Source organism: Mastigoproctus giganteus, chromosome 3 (assembly GCF_048544385.1).
Source record: "Mastigoproctus giganteus isolate SK-2022 chromosome 3, ASM4854438v1, whole genome shotgun sequence".
NCBI lineage: Eukaryota > Metazoa > Arthropoda > Arachnida > Uropygi > Thelyphonidae > Mastigoproctus > Mastigoproctus giganteus.
This window is the reverse complement of record NC_143577.1, coordinates 224,315,376-224,331,019: the sequence shown is the minus strand read 5'-3', so window position 1 is coordinate 224,331,019 and position 15,644 is coordinate 224,315,376. Positions and strand designations below refer to the sequence as shown.

General features: G+C 35.9%; 1 protein-coding gene across 2 annotated transcripts in view; it reads right to left on the bottom strand.

Moving 5' to 3' along the window:
* Nucleotides 1–15,644, bottom strand: part of mahj (LisH and WD40 domain-containing protein mahjong) — a 305,108-nt gene that overhangs the window by 45,080 nt on the left and 244,384 nt on the right. The window contains exons 30-32 of one of the 2 annotated variants that reach the window (XM_090369657.1): nucleotides 13,932–13,988; nucleotides 8,389–8,471; nucleotides 8,193–8,277 (exon numbers count right to left, since the gene is read on the bottom strand). In XM_090369657.1, the coding sequence (XP_090225783.1) occupies nucleotides 8,193–8,277; nucleotides 8,389–8,471; nucleotides 13,932–13,988 (225 nt within the window). The remainder of the gene's footprint in view (nucleotides 1–8,192; nucleotides 8,278–8,388; nucleotides 8,472–13,931; nucleotides 13,989–15,644) is intronic. The other variant, XM_090369658.1, reaches the window with a different exon arrangement.

Below are 15,644 nucleotides of genomic sequence, written 5' to 3'. Positions count from 1 at the left end.
TGTAATTTTCAGGAAATACGTATGAGGGAAGGTTGTTCCAGAAAACAGCAGTTGAATGAATAAATGAGGAAGATGAAAAGTTGGTTCTGTGGGTTTGAAGTTGGACAGTACAGTCTGTCCTCGTATAGCACGAGAGTTGTGTTCCTAGAAAACCTCGTGCAATGCAAAATCGTGCAATATAAACAACAGGCCCTATGGGAAAAGTGGGGTTCGGTGCCGACCACCCAAGATTGAACACACATTTGGAACCAAAACATTACCAAACACAATAAATAATCGGGTAATTTTAATCGTTATAAAATATGTAAGTATTTTATAACGATTAAAATACGTAATAAAAATATAATATATATTTTTATTATAATATAATAAATAATAAATATTTTTTATTATTTATTATATTATAATAAAGTATTTTTAGTATTTTTTTAATGCTAAAAAAGTATTTTTTACGAATAAAATACCTATGTTATTCGTAAAAAAATTATTATATTAAATAAAATAGTCGTAATAAAATACTTACGTATTTTATAATACGTAATGACTATTACGTAATAAAATATTGCTAATGCTTTTGCGTCTATGGTAAGCAAACTTGTTTTTTGTTTGATTTTCTATCCAAACAGATGACAGCCATTTCATCTCTTCCAATTCTTGTGTCTTAATCTAATGGATTTTAATTACACTTTGAGTTGTTCCTGCTATGAAAGTTGTTTTTATTTTCTCAGCATTCTTTGTAATTCTCGGCGTTGCCTCATTTAGGTCTGAAGCACGTGCAATATCACATGGTCTTTCATTTCGCTCAAAGCGTTTTACAATTTCATATTTTTTTCTCTATCGACAGAGGTGGGCTGGCCATAAGCTTTACCCGGGAAATCCCGGTGGGCCGGAGGCCGGTGTGATTTTGGCCATAAACCGTAGTATGAGGCCACTATAAATTTTCCCGGGTAAGAATTTTTGACCCAGTCCGCCTCTGTTTATCGATATTGCTTTTTTTTTCTCTCTCTCTGAATCTGCAGTGTCTTCGCCAGGACGCTTCCTTTTCACACCTTTTAAGTATTTTACTCATTTTTAGGGAATAAAGCGCAATTACAAAACGAGGAGGCACGCTTGATACACATAAACAAAGCTGCTCGCGTATAGCAACTGAATAAACAACACCGTAAAGGCCGAGATACACTATTAACACCCCACATTTTACTAAAGCACATTTCTGGGGTTACTACCATAAAACAATAAAAACAATTTCCAGTTGCGTTTCTGCTAGTGGAATCTGTTATAAACTGGTAGTAAACTCCATCTAATTGCATTTGCGATTATATCGATAGCTGGAATTGTGTTGGTTTTTACGTTATTATGGTGAAATATGTTTCCCCTTCACTGATATAAAAAACATAAATACATTTTCAGAATATTCTCTTCATTCCTATCGTGTTGCGTTCGGTTGGGGTGATTCCGCGTTCGACTGCCATTTCTTGTAAACACAAAGGCGAATTGTGCATAAGCGAATTCGGTTCGTGTTATATAAGATATCGTTCCCCTATTTATAAATCGTGTATGATCGAATTCGTGTAATGTAAACACGTGTTATACGAGGACCGACTGTAAATGGATGTTGGCTGGTGGCGGCACGTGTTCGGACTTTTTGAAAGAGAGAGCGGGAATTATAGAAGCCAATTCAGAAGAACAGTGCCCATGGAAGTATCTGTAGAAGTGGCATGCAGCAGAAACAGTGCGTCTATGAGAAAGCGAGTGGAGAGACTCTGTTGGAGATGAATCATTAATTAACCTAACTGCCCTCTTCTGAATGGAATCAAGAAGCCTGAGAGAGGTTTTGGGGGCACAACCCCAGATGTGGGAACAATATTCCATGGCAGGGCGGATTTGCGATTTATACAGAGTGAGCAGCTGTTTGGAAGAAAAGTAACGCCGAGAGCGAAAGAGAAAACCAAGTTTTTTAGATGCAGAGGAAGCAATATTTGTAATGTGCTTGTGCCAAGAGAGAGATTAGAAGTCAGGGTAATCTCCAAAAGAGATATATCATTTTGCCTAGAAATCGGAGTGTCACAAAAGTTAAGCATAGGAGCAGAAGAATCCTTTTTGCGAGATATAAGACAAGACTGAGTTTTAGAAGGGTTGAAATCAACTAAGTTGTCTTTGCCCCACTGGAGAATTACCTGAAGATCGGCATTTAAGGAATTGGCAGCAGATTTTCGAGAACTTGAAGCTGATTGAGCAGGACAAGGTTTCTCAAAATGGAAAGTTGAATGCAATGTGCTATCATCGGCAAAACTATGGATAGGATTTCCAGTCAATGGAAGAAGGTCATTGATATACAAGAGGAAAAGAGTGGGGGAAAGAACTGAACCTTGGGGGACAACGGCATTAGTGGAGAAGTTAGAAGATAGAGAGCCATTTACCATCACCCTCAGTGAGCGATCAGAGAGAAAACTGGATAACCAATTACTAAAAACAGTTGGCAAACCATAAGATGGAAGCTTGTTTAGAAGACCTTTATGCCAAACACGATCAAAAGCCTTTGAGATGTCAAGAGCAACTACTTGTGTTTCACCGAACCTTTCCATTGAATTACTCCATAAATGGGTAACATAAGCCAGAATATCACCAGTGGATCGACACTGACGGAATCCATACTGGCGATCGTTGATCAGACGGAAGGTTTCTAGGTAGTTTAAGAGTTGGCGGTTAATTGATTTCTCCATTACTTTAGAAAGAGTGGAAGTAATTGCAATGGGACGATAATTGGATGGGAGGGATTTGTCACCCTTTTTAGGAACTGGCTGGATATGAGCAAATTTCCAAGCAGAAGGAAAAACACCTTTGGAATAAGAAAGTGAAAAAAGGCAGCAAAGAATAGGAGTAAGTTCAGGAGCACACATTTTGAGAACAAGTGGAGAAATACCATCAGGACCTGGAGCTTTCTTAGCATCAAGATTCATCAAAATCCTTCTGATATCCTTTTGATGGAAGACCACAGGAGGCATTGAATGGAGCGTGTTAGGAATGATGGGAGGTGTTTTACCAAGATCATTAATACATGAGCTGGAAGAAAAATGGGATGCTAGCAGGTCAGCTTTATCCTTGGCTGAAGTGACAACTGAACCATCTGGTTTGGACAGAGGTGGGTGCAGAGATGGGCAAAAGTTGCAGCCAATAGCTTTGGCAAGAGACCAGAATACTCGGCTACCATTAGGGCAAGTTTTCTACTCTTAGCTTGTTCAAACTCTAGTTTGGACTGATTAATAACTGCTTTACAATTGTTGCGAGCTTTGGTGTAGGCAGAAAATGAAACTGAAGAATTAGAAACAAGCCAATTGCGATATGCAACATTCTTCTCTTGGACAGCCTTAGCACATTTATTGGAAAACCAAGGTTTAGATAAAGGACGAGATTTTAAAGTGGAGTGTGGGATAAAGGATTCCATTCCTGCAAGAATAATTTCACTGACAAGATCTGAGCCAACGTTGACATCAGAAGTTTTGAAACAGTAATCAGACCAAGGAAAAGAAGAAAAGAAGTCTTTGCAGGTCATCCCATTTTGCATTCTTGTAATGCCAAACAATACGAGGTTGGGAATAGCCATGAGATAAAGGTTCCATTGGAGAAGAGACAATCACCAAGTTGTGATCTGAAGTGCCTAAAGGACCTCTCACTTCGACCTTGTACTTAGAAGGGTTGTTTGTGAGAAAAAGATCAAGCGTATTGGCTGTATGATTAGGATTGTCCAGTATTCTTGTAGGTAAATGAACAATCTGTGCTAGGTCATTAGTAATTGCAAAAGCCTCAGCATCTCGACCTGCTGGGTCGGTGTGACTAGAAAATGGAAGCCAGCTGGAGTTGTGAACATTAAAATCACCAAGGAAAATTACCTCACTGTTAGGAAAGTTGGACTGGAGAAAGTCAAGTTGCAAAGAGAGGAAGTCAAAGAGCTCCAAATGATTAGTGGAGTTGGGAGAACGGTAGAGACAACAGATGAATTTGACACAATGAGGTAGAGAGATTTTAAGCCAGAGAAGATCAAAGAGAGGAGATTCCAAATTGCCAAGTCTCTGACAGGGAATATCAGAACGGACGTATGCACAAGTACCACCTTTGAGGCGAAAGGAATCATACAGCAAATAATTTGGACATCTGAGATGAGCAGTGGTTGAATCAACTGATAACTGAGATTCAGTCAGAAAAAGTACATGGGGTTTGGAAGACTGCAAGTGGAAATGGACATCGTTGAGATTAGAATTGAGACCACGTATATTTGTGAAATGAATTAGGAAGTCCTTGGGAGGTTTAGATCTTTTTGCAGATAAGCTTGCTCTATTATTTTGACAATTCATGGTGTATTCAATAGTAAGAAAAAGTGGGTGGGACATGCTGTATGAAGTAATGAAATTTTTGGATATGGTGTACATGTGGTAAGAATATACCCAGATCCTTGACATAACGTGGCCTCGACAATGCTCCCCACATACACACTACTCGGACTCCCTCCAGTCACTATCTGGCAGAGTAGAGGTAGCAAGATTATACACTAGCTGATCCGGAAGCCTCCTAGAGAGTTACCAATAGGTTCAGTCTGGTGTACTAACTAGCGGCCGGCCTGCGAACACCGTTTTAGAGCTGTACCCTCGAAATGTAAGGAATATTGGATCTCGCCACGACATTCATCATAACCTCAAAAATCATCAATCATACTGCATGATTGAAGAGATAGGGAAGGGCTGACCGGACCTTAGCTCTAGAGACTAAACATGGGTTCCACCACTTCAAGCCTCCAATAAGCAAAGTGGAAGATAATTTAAATCCTGATGTGTGTATATACTGTATATTGTAAATGCTACCAAGAATATGCTGCTGTATCAATAGAACATATGGACTGCATATGCTTTACAGCAGGCCTGGGCAAACTTTTTGGCTGAAGGGCCACATTATGAATTCGAAAAGAAGGTGAGCCACACATAAAATACTATTTTTAGATATATATTATTTGTTATCATGAAGAAGAAATATAAAAAAAAAAAATATCTAACAACCAAGAATTTAATGAGATGAATGGAACTGTTTTACATCTTTTAACATTTTTTTAATTTCGGGTGTTAATTTTGTAGTTGAGATTCTTAAAACTGCTTGTAAATGTTCATCAGTGATGCTTGATCGTAAAGAATTTTTATTTAGATTCATGATGGAAAATGTTTGTTCATATATGTAAGTTGATCCAAAAATAACCAATATTTTTCGGGCAAAATCTTTAAGTTCATTGAATTTGTCCGAATTAAGAGTATTGTAAAATTTACAGATTTCCTCATGACGTTGCAATTCCCTTAATCGGTATCACACTGCAAATCTATAATCTGAAGCTGTAGTTCACTCGGTGCACTATCAATTTTTATTGAAAATGCGTAGCGCACTATTGCCAAACTTGTCTCAAATTTTCGGAAGTTGCCAAATCTTTGTGAAAAGTCGCCATTCAAAGAGTTGATAATTTCACAATATTTTTCAAATTTATTTTCTGGTATCTTGAACAACTTCATGGTTGGAAAGTGATCTATCTTGTTAATCACTAAATGTTGAAGGAACAACTGGAGTTTTAATTGAAATCCATTCAAACTTTTTACCATATCCTTAAGGCGTATAAATTTTTCCCTTGTAACACGGTTTTGAAAGTATTTAAGTGTGTCATGATGTCCAGGGTAAACGCAAAATCACAAATCCAGTTATTATCAGTTAATTCGGGAAAGTCCATAATATTTTTCAGTTTTAAAAATAGAATGATGATCCCTTTAAGATCCCATACTCGCTGAAGAACTTTTCCTAAGCTAAGCCATCGAATTTGGCTATGATAAGGAATAGCCGACCGGGCTAGTCGGGTGGGTAAAGTGCCTGCCTGGGCAACCCAAAGGTCGCGGGTTCGAATCCCGCCTTGGGCTTGGATCAAAGTACTGCAAAAACCTTGGGAGGTGCATTATGGCCACAGAAGCCTATGCGCCAACAACTACCAAAAAAAAAAACAAAAAAAAAAAAACCCTGATAATAATTGCTCATTCAAATTTGTATCGATACATTCAATTCTTCTTACTACGGTTCACCGAGATAAACTTATATTCTCAAATTTGTGTTTAATGTCAGGACATATAATTCCAGTCATACATTCTTTGATGTAGTCTCCATCAGAAAAAGGCTCGCTGCTTTTTGCGATTATATGAGAAATAACAAAACTTGCCTCTACAGTAGCTTCTTGTTCCTTACTTAGCCACGTAAACATTTTGTTGTCCAATAAATTTTGAATCAATCCATCAGCAGTTTTCTTTCTCGCTTCCAGAGTTAAATTGGCACCATATTCAGAATTTTTAGTAGTGAAATGTTTTTTAATATTGTACTCTTTCAACGGTGAGACACTCTCCCAGCAGATGAGACAAATAGTCTCGTTATTTATGTTAGCAAAAAAATATTGTGTGTTCCACTCTTCATTGAAGACACGATGCTCTTGTTGAATTTTTCGTTTTTTATTCATTTTTAAAAGGGCTTAAATATTATTTTTATCGCTACTGGCACCAAGATGATAACCGAAGATAACGCAAAAAAAACTAACTGGGGGATGACCGTCAGAGAAAACAGATTGGAACTGCGGCCGGTCAGCAGTCCTATCCTATTACTCCGCCACTCCGTTGTCGTCATCACTGGTTGTCTGTTACCGTAGTTTCGTGCGGTTAGTTTATAATCGCAAATTATACCGTTATAAAAGCGCCCATTGCCTCGCTCCGGTTCGCTAACAATTTCAAATTCTATCTCAATTTGAGCAATCAGAGATGATAAAACAATTTACAAGTCGACAAATTCTATAACGTATTACATATACAATGTTATTTTTCAAAAAGGCGTCGCAAAAGGCATAAAACAAGTAACCTTTTTCAAAAATACAATTAAAGCTCGCGGGCCGCATGCGGCCCGCGGGCCATAGTTTGCCTGGGCCTGCTTTACACAGTCACTTCAACTTATGTTCAACTGAGGTTACAGCAGTGCTACAAAAATTGTCCAACTGCTTTGCTTTCCTACCTCATTTTGGATTTTCTCCATAGAGTAGCATACACACAGACTGCTCAAATTTGATATTTTAGGGCTCTGTGTTAGCATTTTTATTTTATGCTTCTACACAAAGAACTACAGATAAACTGGTGGCTGAATAGTTCAAAATAATATAAGATAAACTCTATGTACACAACTGAAGTTGAGATTAAAATTGTTATTTTAATTACCACAAGGGGTAAGAATTTTCTTCCAGGTGAAAAGATGATTTGTTTCAGTGCCAATTTCTGAACCTTTTAGATGCTACTGAATTTTAAATATTTCACTTTACAGAGCTCATTGGTATCAGAAATGCATCTGCATTTGGCTACTAGCACTGACAGAATCAAAGTAAATATCCCAAAAACAGGAGGGTCCAGGATATAAATGTGATTTCGGTGTTCACACGTTTGTATCACATTCTATTCTGTACAAAGGTCCCAACATGCTTGGTAATAAAGGGTTAGTATTCAATTACCCAAAACTGTACATTGCAGCAATTCTAATTGTATCAAAAGGGGGGGGGATGTAAAGAAAATGCTGCACTTGTTTCTAAGTTAGCTGCCTATTTAGAATAATTGCTGAGAAAATTAATGCCTTGTGGTCTCAATATATCATGTTCGTAAACTGTCTCCTACTTTGCCTACTTTGTAGAAAGAAAATATCAGTTTCTGAGAGAAAACGACAGGATTCTTGTCCCAGAATACGATAAAAGCTCATAAAAATTTCTCCCATCCACAATATGTCCAGGTCTCTTTCCACATGTTGTGAAAGAACAGAAATTTCAGTCATGGTGCTTCACACTTATTTTAAACTTACCATCCAAAAAAATGCCAAGTATCTGGATAGAATCAGAGAAAAGTCCCAATAATATGTTTGGTAAAGTAATGGTAACTATGTAGTTCATAAAGCATTGTATTTAGTTTACAGTCATTTTAGTTGTGATTAAGTGTGCATTTATTAACCTACGGGTGTTAATTTTGGCATAGGACAAAGATGGAATGAACTGCAATGAAGATGACTAAAATTTAAATAATACTTAAATTACATTATAACTAAGCTGAAAGAACTTCTTATTAACATGAAAAGGATCACAGTAAAAGTAAGATACTTACATGGGCAGTTTCATACTTTGTACCTATCACCCTGTCTTGGGACTGTTTACTGAACTCAACATAGTAATCTTCATCAAAAGAATGTCTGTTTGGAATATAACAAAAAAATTATATTCCATAGACATGGTTTAAAAAAATACACAGCATATTCAACTCAAAACTCATATAAGAAAAAGTTAAAGTATTAAGAACTTACTTCATTTCAAAAAGGTCTGTAAATGTCCACAATGCTGAGAGAGGCCGCCTCCAGGCAGATGATGTGAGAAGCAACTTGCCATCCTAATAACCATATAATAATATAAAATAATAAAAAACATATAAGATTTAATTGGCTTAGTATCACAGTATGAGCAAGACTGAACTATTTCTTAGTAAAGAACAGAATAGAATAGTTTTTAACTATTTCTTAATAGTCAGAGAGGAAATGCTGGTAAAATAGTAAGAATAATTAAAAAATATTGGTAAGGCTTAACTTTCACAAGGTGTGCAACATGAACTAAACTGTGTTAGATAAAAATTCTGTTTAGATTTAAGACATTTTTTTTTTGTATTTTAAATCCAAAGTCCGTTATACTGAAGTCCATAAAGTTGATGGTTTACTGTAATACAATTAGTGTTACCCTTTCTTGAATTAAATGTATTTGTAAATTTAACAGAGGCAATTTATTTTAATAAAAAATAAATGAAAGACCACATGTGTACAGGTCTTTCACTTCTGCTTTTTTGTTTGCAGTTTCCATGTGATTAAGAAATTTGGCTTAGCAACTAGTATTTTACATGTAAGCCTGGCAGATAAGAATGAATTGTAAATTCTTTGTTTTATGATCACTGTGATCTGTATTTTGCTAAGGATTGGCATGCCTTTCCACACACACAATAGTAATATGAACTCTTAATGGACACTAAAACCCAAGCATTGAGTAAGTAGTACACACAACTGAATATTGAAAGAGCAGAATCAACATATTGAAAGAATCTACAAGTCATAGGTACTACCAACGTTGCCAATGAATTATCCAGTTCCTCTGTTTGTCCTTGATAAATATTTTAATCAGAGAGCTTGGTTAATTTCTACACAAATTTTATAGAAATTTGACACATTCAAACAAATTCAAATTGTTCCAAACTAGCTTATTCAAAAAAAATAAAAATTGGAAAAATCACGATGGAAAATAGAGATCACAGCATCGACTTATGACTAGTTATTATAAACAAATGGATGAATGAAATCCTAAATAATTGGGCATGAGTATTATATGTCAAATATGTTGTAATGAAAATACAATATATACTTGATACAAACACTCAAGTGTATTATAATGGAGAGGCTAGATAAATTTGGCCATCGGTAGTGATTAAGAAATTTGGCTTAGTATCACAGTATGAGCAAGATCACAGATGGTATTTTACACGTAAGCCTGGCAGATATGAGGGCAAATTTTAAATTCTATGTTTTATGATCACCATGGTCTGCATTTTGCCAAGGATTGGCATGATATTATACACACGTAGTAATATGAACTCTTATGGATACTAAACCATTGGCAGAATTTATACATTTGAATTTCATAAAGAAATTTACCAAATTTATTCACAATTTACAAGCAATGTGTTGGTGAACAAGTAGCTTTTATGCACATTCAGCGTCACCAAATTGTGACCACCCCATCTGTAATGGACTATGCTGCATAGCTCACAGTATAAAAAGCTGAATGGCTTCTTACATAAGAGCAGTGGTATTTGCAAATGGTCATGCAAATCAAAGTGATAAAGTAGTAGTTATGGAATGTAATGAAGATATCACAGAGTTTCAAAAGGGCATGACTGTGGGAGCTCGTGCATCAGGTGCCTCCATATCGGAAATAGCATGTCTTGTTGATTCACGGCCCACTGTGGCTAAGGTGTACAAAGAATACTTTTGAACAGGTCAAACCACTTTCTGTTAACAGAACTATAAAGGATTACGCAAAGTGGATGTTCATGGTGAGCAAAGGGAGCAGTGCATTCTATGAGCTCAATGGCAGGTCACTGGGCGACAACTGACATCACAGTACAATACTAGGAATGCAAGAACAATATACCAAATGATGATATGTTGTACATCTTGCAACCAGTTTACTAAATTTATAAATCATGAATTATTACTGTTCCCTTACATTAATCACAACAGCAACATGAAATGCATTATATTTCAATTGTTATTAAAATTCAGGGAGAAATAAGTAAATTATATTATGAAAGTATTGACAGAATATTATAATCTGAGTTGTGTTGCTATGTAATTTATTAAACAAACAGCAACACATTAAATCATGCAGCATGATATGTGTTATATTTCATGCGCCATGATTATAACATTAAAAATGATGAGCGATCATTATGTTGTGCAATATGTGCAGAGCAAGTGTGCTCAATTACTTTTATATATTATTATTTAATCAACTAGTAATTGGTAAAAGAAAATTAGTTATTTATATTTCACTTCTATTAAGTGCAGAAAATAAAAAAATTCAATTAAAAATTGAATGTACCTGAAATGTGCTACATTTCAGACCCATTCTTGTTTATTATTTATTACTAGGGAACTGAAATTGCTATGCGGGTAGAATGCTGATTTTTGCACTGTACAGATATCTTTTCCGATATATGCTCAATTAATTGTTTTTATGTATAATTTTAGCGATGCTGTATCATATCATGAATCCTTCCGACCCTCTAAATAGCTACTTAGGAATGTGCTCATGGCTAGCCATAATTTGCTTGCCTGCATAGCATGTTGGGATGTTTAGTACATATTAAAATTAATTCAGTTTATTTAAAAATTAGAATCCTTGTTTAATTAACTAAATACACTAAATACCATGTTATTGGGGGGGGACCTATTTTATTCCGAAAAACGGAGCATACCACACTTCTGAAGGGTTACCTCTTCTTTTGTTTAGTATAAAAGAAAAAATTCAATTAAAACTCAAATGTACCTGAAATGTGTTAAAGTTCAGGTGCATTCTTGTTTACTATTACTAAGACTTGCTATTTGTTTGTTGTTGTTTGATCTTAACATGTAACAAATACAACTTTGCTCCTACTAAAGAACCAAACATTTCTTTTCTGTTATAATGATACTGAGGTTTTGATTCTTGTCTTCTTTTCTTTTAACAGCCTTTGTGAATAGTATCAATGACAAGATTATCCATTACCACTGACATCATAAACCCATTGTTTGAGATAGTTTGTTTCTTTTCTACTAAACTTTTATTATCATTAATGTTAAAAAGGGAGAATGATGCAAGATTCTGACTTGTTTTTTGTGATAAACTTATCAAAAGTTTTAAATGACTCATTTGCAAACCATTACTACCATCTATTGTTTTCTTCTAAAAACTGACTCACGCTTATAGCAGTCCACCTGCACTTTTTCTTTATTAAATTTCAAGCAGTATAAGGAAGGAGAAGAAGAGGGAGAGAGAAAAAAAAAAAAAAAAACCGAACTGTAATATAGTTCAAACACAAAAATACTTTTAACTTTTTAAAATTAATTTACGACAGTCTGACCCGCACACAAAGAAATACATATCACCTCATAAATCTGCTTCCTGAAGCATTCCAATGCTAATCTCTAACTCTGTGGACATGTGCTTTTGGCACCTTTGATTTATTTCAACCTAAAAATGGCAGATAAAAGGAAAGATCAGTATCCAGATGATGGGCATTTTAGAGACTGGTTGGCTGGGGACGCCTTAGTGCAGACTAATTTGGTCATAACATCTTCAAATAGGCCTCTGGGGTTGGGAATATTCATATTCATAATAACTGCACAATCATACACCAATCGTTATTAAAATTATAAATAGTGTTATGTTATATTAAAATAATGATGTAGATAAACGAAATAAATAGAATGATAAAATTCCACCGGATAAAACTAATAAAAAAGGTAACTGTCTGCACAATAAAATATGAAATTTTAAACTGTAAAGAATTATTTACAATAAAACAATGTAGATAAAACACAGGATGATAAAAGTGCTAAAACACCGTAGCTTTCAGAGGCATCTGCCTCCCTTTTCAACAGTGAGGTTCATCACATGGCACATCCTTAAATATCAGCAGGCTCACAGTTCTCAGCATGTGGTTCTACAGGAGCGTGGGCAGTATTCTCATCATGTGCACTGGAACCAGAAATGGATCGGGAGTGTGCCAGGCAGAACCGCTCATCCCATCCAAGAACCACTGCCTTGAAGAGGGGATGAATGCGGATTCCCATCTCTGTTAATGGTATTGCTCTCAGAGGAACAAATCCGCAAGCTCTCGAGCCATTTGGTCATAACATACTAGTTCAAGTGGAACTAGTGGTGTATGACGTCTGCACAAGAGTGTGCACACTGGTTGATCTGCATGTTGTGCAGGGCAAAAAAATAGGAATAAATCTAAAATGGGGGAGGCACCCTACTCTTTCCACCTAAGATTAGTAAGCTCTAATCCTAAAGAGGTCTTTAAGAATTCTTTGTCTCCCACAGGGCTTGAATCCAGAATTCTCCAAACAAATGGCATACTCACTACATTAACACAGAGGATGCATACTGTAAAAATATGTAGCAGAGAGCAGTGAAGAGAAAAGTGATTACTAAAGTAATTATAGTCACAATTATATATAGCCTGATAGTCTTAAATTACAAAAATTGTAAGGTGCACTACAAGTGCATTGTTTCTATGGGAATAATCAGTTTTAACTTAAGACACTTTTTCTGGAAATATAACTGATGGAAGTTCAAGAACTGCTGTAGCCTTTTAGGACTCTTATGCCCTCCTGTTCTTTTCTCTAGAAAAGTGTTTCAACACTGGAAATGTAGTGATGTATACTGTGGTAGATAATGTGCTATTCAGAATAAAACAGGCTTTTTTCCCTCCCCAAAAATATGGTTGGTGTTAACTATATTTAATTAATTTATCAAGGTATATATGGACCACAAAGATTACCTTATTCAAAGCCTATAAACACAGGAACTCAGAATACTTTTTTCATCAATGTCTTTTCTCTACACATTTGGATTAGAAAAGGGCAAAGTCTAATGAATTTTGAAAAATAATTATTATTCAAATCAACATTTTTCCACTTCAAATATTCTTTGTTTTTAATCTGAATAAAGATGTTTTATATATCTGTTGATGTAAATATATTGGAAAGAATAAATTTAGTTCATTAGCGTACTACTTTTTTCATGAGCAGAACAAGTGCTTAAAGTGTTGCTCAGAATTTCTAAAATCTAACAAATTGCTTCTTTGAGTGAAAAGAGTTGCAGGTTAATAAACTTGCCTGACATATGGACAGAACCAAAACCTGAATTTAATTCCAGTGGCAATTACCTGGTGCTTTTTTGCTCTTCCCAAGGACTGTTCAACTGACTTTTATGTCAAGAGCAATCTTAGAGGAACCTCATTCACAGTCCTATCTGTAAAACTTTTCTGTAAAAACAGAAATTATCAGATTTTGGAACAATACGCTGTGAAATCCTAAAGAGACATATTTCTGTCTATTACTAGCATACTTTTTTTTTTTTATTAGGAAATTTTTAAATATCAAAATTTATTTTCTAGCACTCCAGCACTGTTAGTGTTTTTTTTTTTTTATTTTTTTCTTCACTCATTGATGTTTAATGCATGCACATAACAAAAAAACAGTCACTAAAATTAAACCTCAATGGACAAGGATCAAATCTAAAAGAGAACCAAGAAACATACCCTTGATGATTCGCAATGGGTCACTTCTGATTCATGGCAAGCATATGTAGCTTCTTCCTAAAGATAAAAAAAAAAAGTTTAAATGCAAAAATAAAATTGTGAAAAACTTTATGAAAAGTAGATCACTAAACTAACTCTCTCTCTCTCTCTCTCTCTCTCTCTCTCTCTCTCTCTCTCTCTCTCTCTCTCTCTCTCTCTCTTCTCCCCTTTCCCCTCCAAACACATGTAAATAGTTTTGGAAAATTATAGAAATGAAAGTTGGCATTTATTATTGCTGAGACATAAAAAGATGGATAAAGATTTGCTGAAATTTTTCTATTGACCACACAGGTCCTTGATATGAGCCATGCTACAGTTTCTGAGCAATGCAGACAGACTGCCAGAGTTGTTGTTGTTGTTTTGGTTTTTAGGAGCATTAGCAACTAAGGCCATATTGCTCCGGGATATGCGGTGGTCATTCCCTGACCTTTCCGCATCTTCCGTATTTGGTGGTGACGGGCTCGAACCCCGGTCTAATCAAGAAGCATGTGATACGCACTACTGCCCCTTCCCACCTGGCTACGGAGGCGCCCCGACTGCCAGAGTAGGCCATGGGGTCTTGTCAATGATATACAGGAATTTTGCTAGCAAGGATAAGGTGGTGATTATCCCCTTGTATAAGGCAATGGTCAGGCCACACCTTGAGTACTGCGTACAGGTCTGGAAGCCTCATTTTAGGAAGGATGTAGAGTTTCTAGAACGAGTATAGAGAAGGGTAACAAGACTGATGAGAGGAATAAAGGGGTACTCATATGAAGAAAGGCTTAAGTTTTGCAAATTGCAGCATCTGGAGACTAGGCACATGCGAGGTGATTCTTCCTCTTGCTCAAATTACAAACTGAAATTGAGAAAAAAAAACTTATTTCCACACAAAGATCAGTCCTTCTGACGATCAATAATATTTCAAGGACTGTTTCAAACAATGCACTCCAAATACTTGGTGGTACAATTCCTGTAGATTTATATATTGCTTTTCGGGGTTTGATTTACTACCTAAAAAAAGGACAGTCTAAGACAATGCTTGGAATTATGACTGACCTAGCCAGTGACTTTAAAAGGGAGAGCAAAAGGCTTTGGAAGGAATTTACTGTTGTCTGGCAAAAAAGATAGAACGAGAGCGAATTTGGGTTTGTAACAAGAAAGTATATTGTGCAAGTAGAATTCTCAATAACCCCTAGAGTTATTTCGTGGTTTAGGCTTCCTATGACAATCTTATCTGCTAACAGGCCATGGGTCCCTCCGGGCTAAGTTATTTGAGCATGGCCTGGAGCCTGATCCGTACTGCACATGTGGGGAATATGAAACGTGGATTCATGTACTTCTGAACTGTCCATTGTACTCTCAACCTAGAGTAAATTTAATGTCTGCAGGTCCAAACTTATTGGAGAACAATGTAAATATCTTAGTTGAAGACCATAATAACTTTACTGCTCTGCAAACCTTCCCAAGATCAGTTTTCATATTGAGGACTCAGCTAAGAACTTCAGTTTTTTCTGGGAATTGACTTCACAAATGACCAAAAGAAAAAAGGTTTATGTGTAAACAGAAGATTTAAGTTAATTGTTATTGTGCTGATTTATATGGACTGTTATTGTGTCATTCATTTATGTTAATTAATGTTGTGTTGATTTTTGTCAATTGTTACTGTAAAGATTGGTTTCTGTGAAACACAAA